The sequence below is a fragment of the Microtus oregoni genome, unplaced genomic scaffold (genome assembly GCF_018167655.1).
Source record: "Microtus oregoni isolate MIOR12 unplaced genomic scaffold, Mior012 000065F_ref0000479, whole genome shotgun sequence".
Lineage (NCBI taxonomy): Eukaryota > Metazoa > Chordata > Mammalia > Rodentia > Cricetidae > Microtus > Microtus oregoni.
The window spans coordinates 8,885,933-8,908,907 of record NW_024543875.1 but is presented as its reverse complement, the minus strand read 5'-3'; the positions used below and the strand labels follow the sequence as shown (position 1 = coordinate 8,908,907).

At 42.7% G+C, this 22,975-nt stretch overlaps 1 protein-coding gene across 2 annotated transcripts in view; it reads right to left on the bottom strand.

Annotated features, from left to right (window-relative positions):
* The window catches only part of Setbp1 (SET binding protein 1), a 337,179-nt gene that overhangs the window by 146,327 nt on the left and 167,877 nt on the right, over nt 1–22,975 (bottom strand). For both annotated transcript variants that reach the window (XM_041640915.1, XM_041640916.1), the window contains exon 3: nt 14,413–14,466. In XM_041640915.1, coding sequence (XP_041496849.1) covers nt 14,413–14,466 — 54 coding nt within the window. The remainder of the gene's footprint in view (nt 1–14,412; nt 14,467–22,975) is intronic.

The following is a 22,975-nucleotide window of genomic DNA, read 5'->3' as shown; positions in this document are numbered from 1 at the left end:
TCTGTTTCTTAAAAACGCTCTTCATGATGCCAAGAGAATCAAGCATTACGGGATGGAAGGCCCTGTATTTGGGAAACACTAAGACATTTCCATTTAAGCCTTTTTGGCTCGCTTGTGGATTGTTTGGATTTGCTGCAGGCCTGAGTTCCAGTTTCCTAATAAATTTCTGCTTTTTAATTCTGAAGTAAGTTTTTAAAAAGCTCTGTTCCAGAACTGAGCATGTGCACGTGGGTACCGATGCCCCATTGCCGACCCTGGAAGTACCTTCAAGACTTTGAGTGATCGGCATTGATGTGGAAACGGTGGCGGAGAGAGGAGAGCCACATAGGACCCGAAGACATGGACAAATGCCAAGCTGGAGAGGCCTTGCAATGGCATGTATTGAGAGAGAATTCTGTTCCAGGAAAACTGGGGCTCAGACAGGTTATCAGGCATGAAGGTATCATCACGCTAGGAAGTAGCTAAGCTGGGTGGCTTCCCTACCTCCGTCAACCTAACTTGGCCATGCACCTTGCTGAAAGTCTTCCCTAAAGATGGTGTTTGAAGATGGTTAATGATGAGCTACAGCTGAGGCCAGCTGCCAGGGAGCTCGGTGTGACCTGGGGAGGGTTTTCTAAAGAAACTGGAAATCTGTCTCTCTCAATCAGTTCCTGTTGGTTCCAATTTTATTTGCAGAGGGATTGATTTAGCAGCAATTTTAAATTTGTTATATGCTTTAAAAGAAAAGTATAGCAGAAGCTAGGACCTTCTCCTAAATGCCCTGTTGTCTTAGGAACGAGAGAACAGAGAGCAGAAGGGAGAGAGGGGCTGAGAAGCTAAGGGCTTCTTTCTGTGACTTTCTCACTAAGGGTTTTGAGAAAAGTTCTTTGTTCTGCCTTCAGCTGTGCTTTCTTCTGTGGCATGGAGTTCATTATCCTTGCCTACTTCACATCCCTGCTCCTCTCCATACATGAGAACTCATTGCAAATTGCAGCATCAATGTAACATTTTCGTGTTTTGTATCTTCTTCCCATGTGCAGCTCCTGACTCTAATGGTGCACAGATGCAGGTAATGACGCCCTTTTCCAAAGTCACCCTGGTAGGATTTTTGTAGCCGTTGTGATTCTGGTGCAGATGACCCACCACATGTGCTAGCACACAGCATGACGATGTGCCGCTGGAAAGGCGATCACTAAGATTGTCAACACGGGCAAGTTTCCCAACATTCATTGATCATAAAGATAAGGAGAGGAGGCGGGGCAGTGTGGTCGCTATGTGCCCCATCTTTAGAGGATAGCCTCTCACTCTGCGTGGGGTCTGTACTTGATGGACTGATATAAACTTGGTGAAGATGCAGCCAAGCCACAGTGATCTGGAAGGTCACTGTTGGAAAACATCAGCCTCCGCACAGACAAGGAGATCACTAGACGGTTCTCCATTCACGCTGATGAGAAGGCTGGATACAATGGCTTGCTCTTCGTCGTTGGCAGGGGAGCCACTGATGCTGGTGTGTGTGCCATGATTTCTCCATTTTATACTTCTTTGTGGCTTTATAGGACCTCTCTTGTCCTCAAGAGTTTGGATGGGACAAGGTCGGTCTCTTGTTGGGAAACCAGGAACATTATTTGAACAGCTGCCAACTGCATAAAGGTGGTAAATGCACTATGCACTGGCTAAAATATTTTGTGCAGGCATGCCCATCATTTTTCACTACAATATGGCATTGCCATCTCTTAAGTTCATACTTGAGAACCATACAATTGAGTTAAAAAGATATGTAGCAAATAAATAAATAAGTAAGTAAGTAAAATCATGTTTGAAGTAGGTTATTATTTGGGGGGTTGGACTTACATTCTGTTCTATACTGGGCCACATGCAGCCCTTGGACCACGTGTCAGGTACACTTAACATGGGGAACACGTACACAGCTGTATACACACACACACACACACACACACACACACATATTGGAATGAGTGAACTTCAGATTGTCTGAAGCACACATCATGAACCTTGCTATGCTATCCTGGTCTGGCCGGGCTTCATCGGGTTTCAAATGTAAATGGATTTCCACCTTGAGCTTGCAAGCCAGGAGTGCTCAGCAACAGCAGCTAAGAGGGAAGGCCCAGAAATCCACAGAAATCCACGAGACCAGATGAAAGGCACTGGTGTATGTATGCCTTTGAACCCTTTCTTCTTTAGGCCAAGCAAAGCGGTCTTTCTCATGAACACAAAGAGGAACAGGCAAGCGAAACTAAGCAATGAGATGTGAAGTCCACTTGTCGCGGGGCAGTGAGAGCCCAAATGGTCCCCACTGCAGGTTCTGGCTTCAGATAACCCCTGAGCACTTGAGGAATCTCAACATCCTTTAGCTTGTCCCCTTCTCCCCAATGGCCACAGATACAGCGTACAATCCAGCTGTCTATTAGGCCAAAGCACTCAGTTAACGCCCATGATTAGTGCCTTCCTCAGCTGGGAATATAAACAGTGAATCACAGCCCACTCCCCAAAAATGCTAGAGCAACACGCCCACTATTCTAAGGAGCAAAATCCAAATAGAAAAGCAAATGCTCTTATAGTTTTCAAATTTTATTTCCTCTGCTAAAATGCAGAAGGGGTAGAGAGGAGGTAGGTCGCCTTTCCTATGGTTTCTTCCAATATTGGAAAGGATTTGTATGTCTGACATTCCACCCAGTGGGTCCTAAATGGAGACAAGAAAACCCCGAACCCCCATTTGTTGATATTTAAAACCTAATAAACTCTTGGCCAGTTCTTCACCAGAGTTGTATGTTTGTTATTGCTTTTTAATGGTGATCTGTCCAATGCTATGACATGCCAAGAAGCCTCATTGTTAATCAGAAATGAGTTTTTATTAAATAGCTGGTTGATCTATAGAGAGCTTTTCTGAGCTCCGCTACAGTGACCAAGAACTGGGCAGCCCACTGTGCTGTTAAAGCCCCAGGCTTCATATACAGAGAGGACACACTGGGTCTAGCGTGTTCCAGCTTCCATCCCAAAAATAATCTTTGCCAGCTGTGTGGGAATCTGGACACATAGAAGGACATTTAGAGCTTGGAACCTTTGGGTGTAAAATATTCTCTACAAATGCACATTGGAAGTAAACAAAACCCATCAGGCCCAAGCAAGAGACTAGCGCCTGATTGCACTAAACACATCACACTAGAATCTGCAATTGGCAAGGTAATTGGCGTTATTACAGCTGATGGGGAATTTCTCATGCTGCCCAAGCTCTCTTTTGAAATAATACTCAGCCATTTAATTTGTCCAGCTCTCGTTTAGCTGATTGCTCTTTTCTGCTAGAGTTATCAAGAATGAAGGCCGGCTGCCTCTCAAAACATCAGCAGGCTGAGGCTCACAGGGGTTTCTGGCTGCAACGCCCTCCCCTTCCTCCTTACCTACCCCTGCCTCAGGCTGCTGTTTGCAGATGTCATGATACCAATAATGCACCAAGTTCAAAGCGGTGGAATCCAACTGATTTAATTGAAAGCTGTGTACTTTGGGTCCCCGGTTCAGCACTAATTGACACTATGCTATGAAACCACAGTGAAAGGAAAGAAAGCAAAGCAAAAGCTCCCAAGAATTATTAGCTAAAAATATGACCAGAAACAGAGGGCATCTTCAGTATAATCCTCAAGCCAGATGGCATTACAGAAATACCAGAATTTGTCCACATACGTTTTTCTATGAGGGATCTGTTTTAAACTTTGCTATACAAACAGTCCCTCTTTGTAGAACGGGGTCTACAAATAACCTTGGAACATCTTATTGTTTGGCTGGGAGCACACAGATTTTTGTTCTCTGTCCCCATTTTGGAATTTCTGTTCCTCCCCAGATTAGGGGCAGGCGAGCCAAACTCAGACAGCTGTGTTTTCTCACAGTGCTGATCAGGCTGGCAGAAACAGGCCTCTCTTTGTAGTCTGTGAGGTATTTGCCCTGTCAGTCCATCGTGGATGGACTGAGTGGGAAAAAAAACAAGAGTCCTGTGGTCAGCGTGACCTCTTTTGTGGGGTGCCCTTGTACTTGTGTGGCTCATTGGATCCACGTATTCTTTAAACACTCTTGCCTTATTCAGATGCCTAAGAAATTGACTAGGGATGCCAAAGGTCAGCACACAAACCCCTGCAGCCCCTTAGGCTCTAACGTGGTCTTCTCCCGAGCACCCAGCTTCCTCACTGGTACTCCCAGGTCACGAGCCAGGCTCTCGGACATTCTTCCGCAGGCCAGGGGTCAAAGGGAATTTATGGAAATAAGTTTAGAAATTTCACAAAAATAAGTCAATATTTTGGTGGTTGGAGGGCTCCTGATTCATTTGTTTAAGTTATGTTTTGATATTTTATAGATATTTCTCTTCCCCAAATAAAAAGCTGCAAAGTTAACTTTGAAAGTGTCTTAGGTGAGAAGAAGAGCCATGGTGAATGTACTTGTGGCTGTTCTCTTAGGCCCATGATCCCTGTCCATCCTCGCTGAAAATAGTCCATTGCTATTTGGGGTCCCAGTGTCTGCCATTGCTCACTTCAGATGGCAGGTGCCACAAGGAGACAGGTGGGAAGGGCAGAGCAGTCACTCCTGTCCTTTGTTTGTTTTGAAACTATGGTTCTCACTTTTCCTTTGGGCAACCCCATCCTCCGGTCATATTACTTTGGGAAATCACAATCTGTACTCTAACTTTGACATCAGGTATCTGTGACTAATTTTAATTATGTAAAGTTATGAGAGCAATAAGAATTGCAGGGCTTACTAGATGCTTAACACGGTTGAATCTTACCCAAAGTAGCATAGGATAGGTATCTTTCCACTGAAGAGGTCTCTGGTCTCATAAAAGTAAGAATTTTTTTTATGGAAGCCCTACCACTAGACTCAAATAAACACACACACACACACACACACACACACACACACACACACACACCAGTTTAGGCCCATCATTGATTGGCCTTCTTAACTACCAGTTGATAAGGCAATATGACGTGTTCTCTTTGCTCTTCATCCTGGGACTACAATGTTAAGCTTTGTGAGTTAGCATGCACCAACTTTCCCTGTTTCTATGTTTACGCAGCACAGCATTGCTTACATTTCTTTTGATGCGTGTTTCACTGGCTTGAGTTAAGAAGGAAGCATGGATCTTGCTAGAGGCTCTGGCACATACGCTTTAGACAGCTGAGAGATGTGAAAGGAGAAACAAGCTCATAACTAGAAGTTTAACAGGAGGGGAGAGGGTGACCATTACCAGGACATGTCAGAATGCTGGCATGGAGACAGTCTAGAAGGAACAGAGCCTCTGCCCACCAGCCAGAAGATAGCCAAAAGAAGCCGCCAGGGCTAGATAAGCAAGCTGCTCCCAACAAGACTCTTCTCTAGGGCTCTAACACCTTTCAGATGGGCCTTTGTGTGGTAGAAAAGAGGGGAAAGAGGTGGAGGGGTAAGAAAATAGAAGCGGATGCCAGGCAGTAGAAGCAGAATAAATGTTAGAAACGAGTTCATTTATTGGCTGGAGAGGTAGCTCTTCCTCATGAGGCAGACTTGGAACAATCCTTCTGAAGAAATTATGACAATACCCCTCGGAGGAATTTGCATTTACTCTATAGCAGTCACTCCCAAACCGTGAACCATGAAGGCAACTCAGGTAAATATATATTCACACGGAGAAATGAGGCTGTGTGACTCATGCCACAGAGAGCAGATGTTTGAGATGTCCAGGCTTCATGACAGAAGCACCGTGAGGGGATGTTTAAGACATCCCCACGTAGGCTCTTTTAGGCATTAGGAAGAGAAATATAAGACCATAGAAACTGAAAACACAAGGTCAGGGGAAGGAGTCGCAGGATAATTAAACCTTGGGTGTCTCTAGGGATTACAGGAATTATCTCATCTTTCCTCCTTGTTGCTAAGGTTTCGTGTTTTTGTTTTTGTTGGAGAGAAGAGAAGACTCCAGCTAAAAGAGCAGAGATTCCATTCACAGTCAGTTCCCATTGTTAGTACCTCACTCTGTTTTATTTCTCTTCTGCACAGCTGATTTAAGTCAGCTGTTAGAAGCCTACATTATATTTGGATATTCTAGCAGAGATGGCCTACACTGATTTCATTGATAAAGTGGAAATACCTGTGTGTATAAATAATCCCTTCCTCTTTCCAACCTCTACCTGTTGTTGATTCATTTTCCTTGGGGGTGAACTCTTCAACATTTGGTTTGCTTTAAGTTGGGTCCACCTGCAGATGCCTCTCAGATAGTCAAAACTCCTTGGAAATCAGAAACAAGATACACACTGAAGTCTAAAGAGATTTAAGTATCCCCAGAGAACTTATTAAGCCTTAAGAAGATCCGCCCCCCCCCCCTCCAAAATGGCAGGCTCTCTGGAAAACACCTGGAGAAGTTTTCTCTCCAGAACCAAATGCCAATGCTGTTTTTTTTTTTAAAAAAAAAATGTTAGAAACATTGTCTAGCAGGACAAAAAGTATGTTGATAGCATGAACCTCATGATTTCACGTATGATAAACAGTCATGTTCATCAGAGTTTTAATACAACATATATATTTACATGTGATGCTTTTTAAAGGTCTGTTATAATCACAGGTATCTATATCCGTTAGGAAAATATTAAACTGTTGGCTGCCTTTAGAATCACAGAGAAGGATGTCCATGTTTTGTCTAGCTGCTCTCAAGGTGTCAAGAAAGATACCTCTCCAGCTAGTGCTATTTCCTCTTGAGGGGTAACATTCATAATACAAAGATGCAGCTATAAGCTCACAGAATAAAAGAATAAAAAAAAACACCATCCAAATGCTCTACTTTCATTGAAAGTAGCAAATAATGACAATAAAAATCAGAACAGAGTTTCCCAATGATTTGTAGTGAAGTACTTGACTTCCCCTCTAACCATTGTTTTGCTATGAATATTGTAAAATGTTAGAAAAATGTGTTGCTGATAAAATCTTCAAATTTTTAGATACCACAGAAGCTATCAGATTGTTGTAAATGTTTATAAACTCTTAGTGGTTAGCCCTTAATCCTGTGGACCAATAGCAGACACTGGGCAAGTTACTCTAGTGTGTATCCGATGCTCTAAAAAAACCTCCCCAGTCTCCCCAGCATGATATAACAGCTGAGTTAATGTCCAACCAGTCAGATGAAAGGCCTTGAGAATATAGCCACATATTTCTAAAGCAACCTCCCCAGGCAGGAGGACTCACAGATGCACCTTGCTGCAGCAGGCAGGGGATAAGGCAGGCTATCACACACGTGCATTTTCTCCTTAGGGTAGCGTAATAAAGATGGGCCATTTAGATACTGTTATATCCAGAAAAGAACCTAGAGACAGCAGGACTATGAACTCAAACACTGGTTAGTCTACAATTTTGGGCAAATTTCAATTGTTGAATGGAAATAATGGGAGATGAATGCGGGAATGGGCTGCACAGAATCCATGCTCAGTCGAACTCCCTCCACCCCGGAGGTGATGAACTAAGATATCAGCTAACAAGGCTGCTATGGGGGGCAAGTTGAGTCCATGGCATGTTCCTGGCACAAGAGTCTGTTCGGATAGGATACTCTTCACACCCCTCTCTTTCAGGTTTCCTTTTGACTGAATTCTTCAGCCTAAAAACGGGGATCTCCACGTATTACATGGAGAGCTTCTGAAAATACTATGTCTAGACCCGTCTAAAACAATGCAAGTCCAGCTACGACAGTTAAGCCTAGACTTTTGTGTTCTCCATAAATTCCCCTCATAGTGTTTCCACTCGTGCTAAGGTAGCTCTCAGTTTTAATGTGTGGCGTGGGAGCAGAGAGAGCAAGCAGGCAACAATAACAAAGTGTTCTCATGTACTGCCTGGCTCTGAAACAGTTGCCTTCCCACTATGAGGCTGTATACATTCATTGCCTTCCTCACCTCAGTGCCCTTTACTGTAGAGAGGCAGTCAACAAATGGCTGTCCCTCAGGGAGTTTGGGGAAAAAGAAAACTAAAAGAGCAGAAATTCTTTTTCAAATTTGAAGAATTCAATTTGCTTTGTACTGGTCTTTCTACAATCCTGAGATATAATAATGTCCTTTTCTTGGAATTTGACTCAAAAAATTCTGTACGATTTATGAAAACAAAGACACAAGTATATCTTACCCAAGGCTTTGAATTCTCTAAGCCACGGAAATCTTGTCTATATTAACTTTACCTGTCCTCTTGACAAAATCTTGGGCCAACTGAGAAAGAAGTCTCAATTAAGGGATTTCCCAGACCAGACTGGACTGAGGACATGACTGTTGGGGATTGACTTGATGGTTAATTGATGTAAGAGGGGCAGCCCACTGTGGGATGCTTCATTCCCTGGGCAGGTGATCATGAGCTGTATAAGAAATTTATCTATGCATGAGCTTGTGAGCCAGCCCAAAAGCTGCATCCTTCATGGTTTCTCTGGTACTCATTTGACCATCAAGACAATTCTTTTTTTTTTTTTTTTTGGTTTTTTTGAGACAGGGTTTCTCTGTGACTTTGGAGCCTGTCCTGGCACTAGCTCTTGTAGACCAGGCTGGTCTCGAACTCACAGAGATCCGCCTGCCTCTGCCTCCCGAGTGCTGGGATTAAAGGCGTGCGCCACCACCGCCCGGCTCCATCAAGACAATTCTTGGGCAAAGCTTAAAGCTGTGTGAAATAGCAAGCGATCCTGCATGTGAGTTACTATTTGAATTTCCACCCTGATTTTCCTCAATGATGGACCATGGCCTGTAACCAGAAATAAACCATTTTGTCCCCGACATTGTTTTTAGTCAAATTATTCTATCAGAGCAACAGACAGGAAACTAGAATACCTAAAGTAAGGTGGATAGCATACATGGTTAAAGAACATTGATGTTGGAGTGGAGACTTGGGTTCAAAGAGCACCTTTGTCATAAGACTTATAATCCTAATACCTGTGTCTTTGTCTGTGTTTTTGTGAATGGGGATAAAATAGTTACTGATCCAACATATATCGTAATCATTAAATGAGATGATACATTCAGAGTTCCCAGAATTCCTAACACCAGGCATAATACATACAGATAGACAAGCAAAGGCAGTGTGAACACATAATAACACGTTCTGTTCGAGTCCACAGGAGCCTGGTGCTCTGGAAATCAGAGCTACACCTCAATGTTTTATCTGTTGATGATGAATCTACAGATAAATGGCATCCATTCACAGCCAAGTCAGATAATGGTGACTTGGTTCTGACTACAACAAATCAATTATGAGATAGTGTACCTATGCTCAGAAACATCTAAATATGGATGAATATTAGAAAGTACTAAGGGATTAGCATTTGTTTTGATAGGGATGACAATAGCTTATTGTTATGGGAGGTCCTCCCACTCCTCCAGCCTATTGCCGCTGAGATACCAGCCCATTGGGGCGTGGTCTCTCTCCCTTTAAAAAAGCAGCCACTTCCCTCTCCTCTCTCTCTCTTCACTTCCTGCTCCGCCAGCTACGGCTACTAGACTCACTTCCTGGTTGCGCATAGGGCTGACAGTGATCTGTAAGTTTTTTCCCCTTTAAATAAATACCACCCTATTAATCATAATTCCAAACAGGTGTGGCATTGTTTATGACTTACGCCTTCAGCTTATGATTGTTTTTAAAACACATATTAGTTTGAGAATCTTAAATGAGTCTTTGTTTTATAAGTAAAATGAAAAGATTGAGGTTTGGTTGAAAATAATCCCTATCGCAGTTGGGTAGCTTGGTCTGTTTGTAGGGTCCCTAGCAGTGGGACCAGGACCTGTCCTTGACACATGGCTCTGCGGAACCTATTTCCTATGGAGGGATGCCATGCCAGCCTTGATGCAAGGGGGAGAAGCATGGCCATGACTCAACTTGATATGCCATGCTTTGTTGACTTCCATGCGAGGCCTTACTCCTTCTGAATGGAGCTGGAGGAGGTGTGGGGGTGGGATAGAAGAGAACAGGAGGAAAGGAGTGAGGGGAAGCTGTGATTGGTATGTAAAATACAAATAAATCTTAAAAATAGAAAATAATCCCCATCATTGAATCCAAAATAAACGAGAATATAGGAGATATAAGACTGGTGAACCAGTACTAACTACTGAAGCTGAGTAAGTGGTGTGTGGAGGTCAGTTTATCTCAGCTCTGGAGAGTTAACTAGCAGTGATTTTGCCAATGGGAGTTCAACCACTAATAGTCTAAAATTAATGAAGAGGGTATAGAAACTACAGAAAACATCAATGATACCAATAAGTGCCTTCATTATAGCATATCAGTGTGATGTGTGTGTGTGTGTGTCTGTGTCTGTGTCTGTGTGTGTACAAATCTGAGACATATAGGAAAGATTTTAATATGAGGAACATAAAAATATCTGTCATCTAATTGCCATCTCATTCAATAAGCATCCATGTAATTTCTTTGTGTGATGCCCCTTTGGCGTACAAAAGTACCCCTCCCCTAGCTTCAACAGTTCTAGATTTTAGAATATTCTGCCAAAAATATCATCTTTATGATATATTATATATATATTCATAATGTAACATGCATATGTGATATGGTATATATTATAGATATTACATTTGAAAACTTCAAAACAGTTAATTTTTAAAATTCAACTATTTTTATAGACCTCTAAGACCTGAAAATTGGCTCTTACTCAATTCTATTTTTTTTCTTTTCTTTTTTCTTTTTTTTTCACCGTGGTCCCTTTTAAAGCAGACAGAAAAGTCAGTGCATCCAGAACTCAGCTCCCGCACTGCCACTCCGGGTAAAGCTTCATGTGGCGTGCCCCTATCCTGGAATAAGGTGACCACTTCATAGTTCTCTGCTCTCCTGGTTCAGGTAAGTGACACTTCTACTTGGAAAACTTTCAATTTTGCTCTATAAAAATATATTTTGTTCTTTGCCAGCATTTTTACTTAATTTAATCTGTACTTCTTTAATGCAGGAAATACCCAGAAATACCCATTGTTCACACAAGGTTTCCTACTGGCGGCTTTCTTGTGTATTGTCTTATTCAGTCCTCATAAAAATCACATATGCCATGAGGCATTTGTTTTCTTTTTATAAGAAAAAAGTAAGCGTAAAAGCCACTAGATGTCTTTCCCAGAGTCATACAGATGCTATTCTTGGTAGAACATTCTAAAATCTAGAGAGGAGAGGGGAGGGCTGCTTTGTGCAGCAAAGAGATCACCATGCAAAGACCTTACAGGGTTGCTTATTGAGTTCTGGTGGCAGTCATGTAGCAGCAAAGCCTATGGTCTCCACAGTATAATGTTTTCCTGTATGTCTCAGATCTGTCCCTGTGCGCCCTTGACCATAGTAGTGGTTACCATTTTAGAAATGCATTCTCAATGACAGCTCATATGTTGCTCATACATGTGTTTCATCTTAAAGTCCTCTGTGCTCCCTAAAGGAAGGAATGCCCCTTGTGACGAGAGAGAGCTTACAGAAGGCAAGGCCCAAGATTTACAGTCTTTTCTCTGAGAGCAGGTGCTTGTTTCTGAAGTCATGGTCCCCCAACACTATGGTTGGACTTGAAGGGTGGGTGCCTCATTTGGGACCCTCACTACCATAATCTCTCTACTATAGTCCCACCTGGCCCCTGACAAGCATGTGCACAAGACTGTGGGCTTTGTGACAAAGCCTAAACAACTGTCACATCTTGGTAGGAACTAGAAAAAAAAAATAACATGAACACGTGTATGCAACTTGTGTACGAGATGAGAGGACTTTGTCCTGCTTTAGATTGCGGGTGGAGATCTCAGCCTCTCAGGGCCGGAGTTCCTAGTGAGGATGGGCTGGTAAATGGAGAAAAGGACTTGCAACAAGTGCATGAATAACCAGCCGCGAGATGATTTTCCATGGAAAGCATGCAATGAAAACAGAAACTCACAACATCAATGAAACGTGTAATAGTGGAAATTCCAGGATACACACACACACACACACACACACACACACACACGACTGTGGAGAACAAAGATAAATGACCACGCCCAAATACCATCATCTGGCTTGACACTTCGGTGGTAGAAAAACAGGAGGCTTGTTTGGTTTTTTCATGCATCACAAATTCCTACTTAAAGCTTTTGTGTTAGGGGAAAGAGTGAGAAAAAGAGAGAGCAACATTTGTATTTTTTGGACTTTCACTAGAGAATTAGATGCCAAATCTTTTTTTCTCTCTCAAGGATGGAGAGCACTCGTCTCACAGAAAAAAAAAAAATGTGTGCCCTCATTTCCGGTTACTGAAGACTAGAAATGGGAGTCCCCAAGTGTGTCTGCTGCTTCAAAAGTCAAGAGTGGAAAATTCGGTGTGGTTTAGGTGTGGATGCCAGAAGCTCTTCTGTCTATGTTTTGAAAACTGCTTGAGATGGCATGCCTACCAGGCCTCGACCTCACACTCTGAAAGACAAGTCCGCCTGTAGTGCTGAGGCCAAGTTTGCTACTTTGGTGAAGACCACCCATCCTTCATGTATAGTTGCTTAGAGACCCAGGCGCTGCCTGGAAAGATACACCCAAGACTGAACAAGGTATATAGGAAATCAACGACAAAAAGGAGAATTTGGATCCTTATCCTCCACTGCTTTACCCGAATGGAGAGAGACGAACAGATACAGACAGAATGGTCCAGCCCAATAGAGTTAGCACTCTGCACTTAGAAGTCATTAAACTCAATAAGGAGATCAGACTATGTTCTTTAGGAAGATGCAGCAGAATCAGGCATTAGCAAAGGACCAACCCTGTCCACTTTCAATAAAAAGTGTAGATTACAGAGAAGCTAATCAGTCCTCCCAGCAAGGGGTCCTCCTGGGTTCCACCCAACACACAGGGAAGGTTCCTGGAAATGCAAACATCCATGGATTATTGCATGGAGCCTGCTTTCAGCTTCTATTCGGAAAAATTCCCAGAGACTGGTGCCAACTTGAGACACACCCCTGCCTTTTGGATTTAAGAATAACACTGGAAAGTTAACTTTGATCTCAGCTTAGTAGACTGCCCAAAGGAATCACAGTGCTTCCTGACCTATGAACGGCAGCCTGAGAAGTCATAATGCACACTTTCAGTCTTAGGGGGTGATATCAAAGTGGAGCGGTGTGGAGGAGAAACACGCAGGGGAGCGAGCCATCTGCACGGAATGCATAGGGTTGCTCGGACAGTGCCTCTCTAGGATCCTGCCTTCCAAAGCAGTAGACCAGCCAAGTAGGCCTAGTTGTGCCCCCTGTTTCCTTGCTCGTTTTAGATCTAGGATATGGCAATATCTCTAAATAATCATGGGAAGAATGTGATTGTGTCAGAAACATGCCATGGCCAAAACACACGTACATGTAAACACTGTCACACCCATGGTCACTCAGTGACACACACTGACACAATGGGCACACCCTGCTCTCTCACATACGTACCTTCCAGAAACTCACTGTGCACTATATTCCTTTGGTACAAGCAAAACAGCCCCTCCAATAAAGCCTTTTCTACACTTTACAAAGGGACTATAGGCAAGTCTGGATGCTGAGAGCCGCAGAAACAGTCATCCTTAAGGAAGGACACCTGAATTGGTTATCCAGTGCCAACGGGGCAGTCATACTGAAAGCAAGGTAACATTCTACAGTCTGGGAAGGTTGTAATTATATATTTAGGATATATTTGTCATTCAAACATATAAAATAATAGAAAGAATATGATTGTGTCACTAACATTTGTTTACATATGTACATATGTATGTGTACAAAAAATAAAGAAATAGAGATCATTGATTAGATAGCAAATTGGGGTCAGGGAACATGGGAATGGCTGAAGAGGGGAAACGGAAGGTGGAAATGATGTAATTATATTCTAATATTTAAGAAAGTAAAACATACATAATTTAAAATTGAATTTAAAGTGAAAAGAAACCTTTAGCTGTGATGTCACTATGAGGAAGAGGATCACAGAGGTGAGCGGGATCACAGAAGTGAGCGGGATCATGGAGGAGAGTGCGATCATGGAGGTGAGTAGGAAATGCATCAATTGTGATTGTCTTTTGCTTTTGTTTCAGATTCTCTCAGATTTCTTGGAAGTTTGTTTGCAAATGTGAATAGCATTTAGTTCTTTATTGGTTTGCAATGACTGTTAAGAATTCCATATGGGACAACTACCCATCCCCTAACCCTACTCTAATTCCACTGGGTTCCCTTTAATTGAACCCTGTGTTAACTCCACATTCTAAGCATCTTGACCTAAATGTGTTTTGTTTTGCTTTTCACTACATTCATGAAATCAGAGTAGAAAACAATCATTTTGTCCATAGTGAGACAAGAGCAGAACTGAGAGACAGAACAAGCACCAGGTCACCCTCTCTTCAGTCCCAGAAGACAGAGAAGCAGGAGGTCCCCAGTAAAGCTTTAGCCCTTGGGCACAGATCATGCCACTCTCAAACGACATCAAATCGGGATGCAGACTCACCTGTGTCTGAAATCCTTTGAGGTCACTGGCTGCAAGGTCACTGGCTGTGAGGAGCTGAAAAGAACAAGGGAGTGTTCATTAGTAATGTTTCTCAGCATTTCCATGCAGCATCCCCAAGACAACCCACCTGGAATTACCATAGCCCAGACTAATGCTCAGAATGTAGACCCCAGATGCTCTGAGCGTCTACAGTGTGCCCACAACCTCCCTGACTTTCCCCATATCCTCTTGGTGCCATCTGCTACCTCCCTTCTGTGTGCTACCCTTTATTCCAAGGGTCTTGAGTTAGGAACCAGAGCGAAGGTTGAGGGTCATTGGCTCACAGAAATTGTGAGGAATGATGTATGTCCACAGATACAGCATTTCTTTAAAGAGAAATTCTCTGCTTTATTTCTATTTTCAAAGGCTTCCATGATAAACCAAATTAGGAGCAACTATTTCATATGCAGTTAAAGGTACTTCTAACATGCCTTTTTCTTTTGTTTTGTTTTTTCCTTAAAATAAAGCCAGTGATATTGACTCAATTCTTCCCACCAACATGGCTCAGTGTACCTTTATTGTATATTGCTTGTAACTTTATATTCTAAGTGTTCATAGCTTATGGTTCAAACAATTATACATAGAGAAAAAAATTCAATTCCAAGTGTTCCCCCACAGACACACAGACACACACAGACAGACAGACAGACACACACACACACACACACACACACAGTCTTTGTTTAATCAATATAGTGGGATAAGGGTATAGTTTTTAGTACTTTTTCATCTTTTTTTGGGAGGTGGAAAACCCTCGATGATAACAAAACATCAATTAATGAATCACATTCTCACTGCTGCTAAGCGCTGGGAAAGGATTGGGTAACAAGAGAAAGGACAAGAGCCTATTTTAAGGAAAGGAGTATGATGGCCAAGGCAGGACGGGGCAGTGTTGGGAAAAATACACAAGAGCTCATGTTTGCTCTAGCAATATTCTGTTTCGTTCAAGGAATAGAAGGAGCTCTTCTAGGCTCTGGGGTCTTCTGTGGGGCAAAGATGAAAAGGATTTTCTAGAATCCCCAATGGTTCTGCTATATGTGAGCCTAAGAGGGATTGGACCAAGGACCGCACACTCTGCTCAGCCTTGGGGTTGCCATGTCTGTGGGATAGAGCCTCATCCTGGTAAGAAGCCAGCCTGGCTCCTCTAGTTACAGTAAAATAATCAGGCAGCTCCCTTTACGCCAATAGCCCAGGTACAGAGCTCAGATACAATGAAAGATTCAATCCTTGCCTTCAGAGAGCACCATTTCTGGAAAATGGAATATATACATACACACACATATATACCTATATATAAAATTCATTTTGAAAGTTATTATCCAAAATAGTATTTTAATTTGGCGTTATCACATGTATGTGCTGTACTTTGTTTTAATTTATAACTCTTCCTAATTCACACAAATCCTGAGATGGAAAGTATTTCCATACTATCCATGAGAAAATGATTAAGTTAAGCAATATTTTCTAGGTGTTGCTTGAAATGACATTCATTTTGGGTTCAAACTACATTTTCCCAATGATCATGCTTTTCCTTCTATAGGGTGTGTATGATGTGAATTTCAAAACATTAGAGACCTTTAGTAGAGTCAAGGTGGGCAAAGGAAAAAGGCCAAGCATCAGAATATTAATCAAAAAAGCCTCAAGCAGTAACGTAAGGTTTATGCCATGATCAATGACGCTTACCTAGCCATTTCTCCAAGGCACTCTTGTTTCTTGGTAATGACCATCTACTGTCCAAGACTTATCAATACAACATAAGCCTTTAACTGAATCAGGCAAATGCAGAAAAGTGACAGACAGACTTCATATAAATATGAAGCCACTACGTGCAGCAGCATAGAAGGAAGTAACCACACAAGCATCAAAATGTAAGAGTCATCTCATCAATGCTCCAGGTCTTTCAAAGTCAGCCAAGAAACACCACCTACCCATTGGGCTTCCCAGGAGGGCAGAGACAGGGGACTAGACTATGCCCTTCTCTGCTCTGAAATGCTGACAGGGAGGGTAAATTACAAGTGGTTTCACAGTGTCTTCAAATGTGGCTCATTTCTTCACACCATGGTGGAGGACTGAGAACTGAGCAGATCCATTTGTATAGAAATCCAACAGGCTTGATTATGGTTTGTTCGGTTGCTTTGGGTTCTCAACAAAGTTAAAGTGTACCACATCCAGCCAGAAATCTTAATTCTTCTTTGTCTCTTTTCTCAGAAAGGAACCAGATGTGTGTAGCTCAGTTCTTAACGTCTTACATTTCCATTTTGTGTTCTGCATATATATTTTTAAACTAACAAAACATGCCCAAAAGACATGAGCGGCACAATATCGTATGCAAATTCAGTACTTTGCAATGTGTTAGGTGGGGTCTGAACACACAATCACTAAATAACCTATTGAACATCTGACTTGAAAGAAAAATGGGAGAGATTGTCAACCTTGAGGGGAGGACAAGAGCCATTCAATTTCTGGATATGGAGAAGAGTGAGAGACAGCTGAAGATATCCTCCAAGCTGACAAAAAGACATAGCACTCAGCACCCAGTCCATTTTCTGCATGAGGAGCATCTCAGCATTACACGGAATCCACGAGTTCCCATGATAGAAATAAGTTCTTCCCCTCTGTTCTTAGTTGTAGGACAGAATATTGGCTTATACCTCAGTGTTGAAGTCATGGGTTAAGTTTTAGAATGTGTGACATGCAAGGAAAGAGGCTAAACAGCAAATGGATTCACCCCCAGACGGGAAGAGGGTTCTTGTTTTTCTGCCCATGCAACAGTGAACTGCCCAATGGCTCAGAGCAGTTCAGATATGCCTGTCTACCTCAGTGGAGTAGAAGGACACAGGGATGTGATGTCAGGAATGGTGGAGTTGAGGTAGAGTTTCAATGTCTCAATTCTTTGTCTTTGGAGATGCCAAGTATTTCACTCATAGAATCATGTGCTTAGCACATTTTATCTGGCTTAGAAACAACCAAAGGGAAGTATAGTGGCCTCTCCCAGCAATGATCCCTGAAAGGGCAGAGTGCAGAAGCCTGTCGTGTCCCATCACACCACAAGCATCCTCCAGGCTCTCGGGTTCTAACTATGCTATAATCAAACACAGGGAATTTTAGGCAGAGCATAGACCCATGGTATGAATGCTCCTCAAAGTAGGCACCCATTCTGTATTTTTAAAGGAGAAAGGACTGATAGGCACTTACAGTGTGCTGCTCTGCTGTCAGAATTACAGGGGCAGAAAAAGTCCTCTTGTATTTCAAAATCATAGACCACCTAAATCTGGATTCCCAAAGAAGTTTTAACCTTAATATTGGGAACAGCTTTAAAGAGATGAAAGATTCTGGGAGGAATGGGGGTATTGTTCCCCCAGTGTGCTTAGAAGCCACTTCTGGGGAACTGGAATGAAGGAACACAAAATAGAAGTTTCCTCTGTGTTCCTCTTCCTCCCTAATCCAGAGTTGTCCCACCTTTCCCAATTGTTGAATGTAGTTTCACTAGAAAACAGATAGTTTTCCATTAAAACACATAAAAAAATGAATTCTTTTTAGCAGGAAGAAAGAGCTGACAGTGACATTGTTAACATGACAACTCTTCGTGTGTCTTCTAACCCTCAGCCTCTCTGGACAAACGTCTGCTTGTGACTGTCAGCTCTCCAATAGAACCATACTGCCCACACAGAGCTGGCTGTTGGCTTCTGAGTACGAGGCTGAAACTCTCAAGAGATTCAGTTGAAACTGAAAGACCAATAAGATGTACACAGATGTAGGGGCCAGAGAGATGGCTCTGAGGTAAAGTGTTCATTATGAATTGTTGATAACCTGAATTTAGCACTCAGAACTCACTGTGGAATGAAAAAACCGACCTCTAAAAGATGCACACAGATAGAGAGACACACAGACACACACACAAACAAACAAACAATAGTCATAATGATAATACATTTTATCAATACTATTTTAGAACAAAGGGAAAAGAAAACACAGACACACATCTGCCTTTTCCCCACTATCCCTTCCCACTGTGGCCCTGTGTGCATTAGGTGCTGCTGGGACACAGTTCAATGCCCAAAACGACCTCAGAGTCGGGAGTATCCATGATAGAGAATGAGAAGAGGAAGATGAAATCCAGCCCAGCTCTGGGGACTTCAATCAGGGCAGCGTTAATGAAAAGGATCCTGTCTTTTCCCAGGATGGTTAAATGTCTGTACCACTCTCGGCTAAGAGGGCTGAGCAGGTGCAGGGAGAAGGGCAGACGGAATTTCATTTAAAAGGCAAAAGAAAGAAAATGTTCACATCTCCCTGGTGGAGCAGGGAGCTTTCCTGGAGCCCTGCTTGGACCAATCACTTTCCTGACACATCCTGCTGTCCTCTGAAACAGCTCACATTCAAATACTAGAGGAAGACCCTGCCTTCTATTTTTTCCAGAGCTGCCATTTCCCTCTTGGCAAAAATTCAGGGTGTGTTTTTGTCTCTCTAGACTCAAAAGGGGAGTTGGAGAAAGATGAAGGGACTCCCAGCGTCTAACAGAGGAGAGAAGAAAAAAAATCACCCAATCGCCTGTTCTTTTCTTCTTCTTCCTCTCCTTATGAACAGGACTTTCCCTTTGGTTCCTACTCTTCACAATGCAGCTATCAGTCTAGAATGCCCTTTCATTGAGTGGCCCTCCTACCTTACAACTCCATCATTTCTAAAGTTTCCCACTGGAGGGCAAGGTGCAGTATCCGTCTCCCATCCTCATCTTCTCCTCTCCTGCCCTCTTCTTCCTCTCTGCTGGTCCTTTAGTGACAGTGGGGTAGCCTGGGGTGGCTATATTCACACATATCCTTTGGCTCTTACCTGTCTGGGAACGAATTTACTAATACAGAAAAGGGGAAGGACAGAGGCCATTCTGAACTTCTTGGCAGAAGGGTTTCAGTCAAGATATGACACTGGAAAAATTAAACTCCAGTGAATCTGCCCTATAACCCATTCATTCTTCCCAGAAGATTCAGCCCTTGGAGGAGAGAGATCTGATTCTGATGCATAATATGGATTTATAGGTAGATAGATTCAGAGGAAGGCAAGCAAAGGAACACAGTAAAGTAGCTCTGGGGAGAACAAAGAATCCTTGTCCATTTGTCCTCAAAGACACTGTCGTTTCCTTAAATGAGCCTTCTATTTAACCCCCCCCCGTCAATCATCCATCCTTTCTCCTTTCTATGTTGTGGGGAATGGGTTTCTTTCTCTCTCTTTATTCTATGAAGTGTCATTTGATTTTTACTTTAGCTAGAGGAGGGAAGCTAAATGATGTTTGACTAATTATTTCATCCACAGAAAAGACTAGAGCGACTTATATTCAGGCAATGTCCCAGCAAGCAAAGACAACTATCCAATTATGTATATGTCTGAGGTTATTATGTGGACTGGAACCATTCTCTCCCTTGAAAAAGAAAAATGAAGTTCGGGAATAGAAATGACATGACCAAGAAAAATATCTGTGGGTTATATTTTATATATGTATTTTAATATTGATATTTTCCCCCAAAATCAAGTTTTAGATGTGCAGATCACTGTGGGTGCCTCTACCTGGGATCGCAGTAAGAACTAGGAAGAGTTTTCCAGGACTGAAAGCAGAGAAGGAGAGAAGTTCCAGCTACAGACTTGGGAGATACCGACCATGAAGGACTTCACAGTCTGCGGCAGAGCAGGCACAAAGGCTAACACTGGAATAAGGGAGCTGCAATTGAAACGACTGCTTGCTTATCTTCACAGGCATCATAAATGAGATAGCGTTACTCAGAAAGCATGAGGCATAAGGGAGAAAACGTATGTCTCATGTCCTACTGTGTGATCAGTTTTAGGACCATACATCCCCTTGTGTCCTTTTTATCTATGAACTGAATGAAGTATTTGTTCCCATTGGTTCCACTCTTATAGCATCCCAGTACCCCAAATTGTCATCATATTATGAATTTAAGAGAGAAGATGAGATGCTATTTATTCTGCTTCATCCCTTCAAATGACTTACTCCTAATGACATACCCCTCTTCCAGCTTGTCTATCCCTCCGAATGTCAGAGCACAGCCAGGGACATTGTTCACACCATGCTTCTTTATGGGCCTACAAACAGACCTGTAGACAGATGACTAGTTAAACTGCTACATGTGTTCGAAATCCCACTGAGGTAGAAGACAAATTCACATCCAAGTTAAATGTAACCAACCTTCCAAACTAACAGGCATTAATTATAACGGCCAAGGCATTTGGTGTACATAGTGCAGGGCCCAAGGGAGGCCCTCCTACCAAACTAAAAAGCAAGTTACACACTTGGGGTTGCCATCTAGTTGTGGTATGCCCATCTGTTAAATCCCCCTCAGCCTCATGGAATTCCAATGGTTACACCAAAGCCACTGACACCAACAGGGCTACCCAGTCTCGTCACTCAAAGATGGATGGGGATTTCTAATAACAACTACTGTATATCATTGCAAGCAGGCCTGGCCTTGTTGCTCAGGTTTGTCTCACATTATGTTTTAAATGATTCGGTGCTAATGCTTACAGGTAAGTTCTGTGGCACAACCTTCTTGCTTTCCTTAGAGATGCAGCCAAAAGAGTCTTCACAATTTTCACTTTAGGATTTCATGTGCAGCCTTGCAAATGTGCACGCCTGCCTTACGGTTGTGCATCTACACATCTGGATGCTGGGCTCATTTAGAACACACTGAGATGACCAGTCTTGCTTATGTTATGTGGACCTGGTGAAGCTGTTCTCTGCATCTCAAGTTTAGCAAGACACACACATGAACAAGTACAGCTCGTGGTTCCAGAAATAACTAAAGATACACCACATCCAAGCCACATATTTCTAGTTCTACACATACTCACGGTGCCTGATTTAAACTCACCAGTGTCATTCTTGCCAAATCACTGTTCCTCAGACTGAGAAAATTGGATTTCATGGGCGTCAATGTGGGTTGTGTTGTGCAGGAAGTTTACTAGGAAGATCTGGTATAAGCTGGTGACATTGGTGCTGATTATCATACTTTATTAAGCATTTCATAGAACTGGTTTTAAGAGGGTTTGGTCATCTCTGCAGCACATTATCTGTAGATAGCAGAATGTCGTGGTTTGGTTTAACTAACGTGTTTCAGAACATCATAATATCCTCTAGGGCCCTCTGACTGCTTTGGGAATATGGATTATGGAAGGATTTTTTTTATCATGCTCTCTATGATGCCTCTCATACTTTGTAATGAGTCATGTAGAAGTAAACCTAGAGGACAATGCCTTAAGGAGCTCGAGACTTAGAGCATCCTTTAATAGCTGCCCTGAGCCACTAACAGGGACAATGCTCACTTTTCCTTCCTTCACTCTTTCTCAAACAAGGATGTCCTCTCTGTCAATTCTGAAGCTCAGCACGCTATATGTTTAAGAAAGTTCCAGGCAGGGAAAGAGCTGAAGATGTGATATATCTCCAGAGGGTGATCTAGGCCATAAGTCTTTCATCTCAACAAAATTAAGAAATCACATCAGCAGCATTTGTGGGCAGTTTGCAACGTTAGTAAAACACCAATAAAGGAGCTTCCTGTCATCACACACATGTTCACCAAAGCCACGTGCTTGGTGAGGATCCTTGCTTGTCTCCTCATCTGTGAGTGAATTTCTGCTTAGAACTGACCAGATGATCTGCTTGTGTGGCTTTAGGGAGATAGCAGACATTCTAGTTCGTCATTTCCTTGGTGACTCCCCATATTTGCTTAGCGGTAGAAAATGACTAAGGTAACAGAAGGTGTTTTAAAAAGGACCGGCGGTCTGGAAGCAAATGCTTTGCTCCATATAGCAGTTTGGAAAAGAATCATCTGGAACAATCATCACAGTAATAGGTGCATATGTAAAACAGATAAAGCCAAGGTGAGACCAGTAATAGTCAAGCCTTGTAGTTGCTGGTATTTCAGCTTTTATAAGCCTCCTATAAAATGGGGAAATCTTTCATGAACTCAGAGTAACTGAAACAGTCCAATCTAGAGCCGTGTATGCCCAACTGAGAAATCTTGTCATGGGATGTCTTGTCCCTTCCTCCGTAGCCTGAGTGGCAATGCTGGCCCCCACCATCAACGGAGGAGACAGGTTTCCCTCAGTCAATGCAGCCTAGCATAGTAGGCACCGCAGGCAATGGTTCTGTCTCTTGAACTTCCCATCAACATCTTTTTTCCCCATGAACTTGAGTTGATTTCGTAGTTCTTTGGGTCAGGCAGATGCAGAAGCCACTGAAGCCTGATGCCAATGGCTCGGAATCCTGCTCATGATGACATGCAGCTTCTCTTTCTGGACAAACTTAAATCCCTCTTTGTGCAACCCTCCTTGTCTATCCACACCATATCCTCCCTCCCTCCCCTCCTTCCTTCCTCCTTCTTTTCCTCCCTCAGTTTCCTTTCTTTCTTCCATCCCTCTCCATCTTATTCCCCTTTAAACAAAGGAGGTGGTCCAAGCACAGATGCCATGACAGAGGCCAAGAATCTCAACAAATTTCCAAATGCTAACTGCATTAATTACT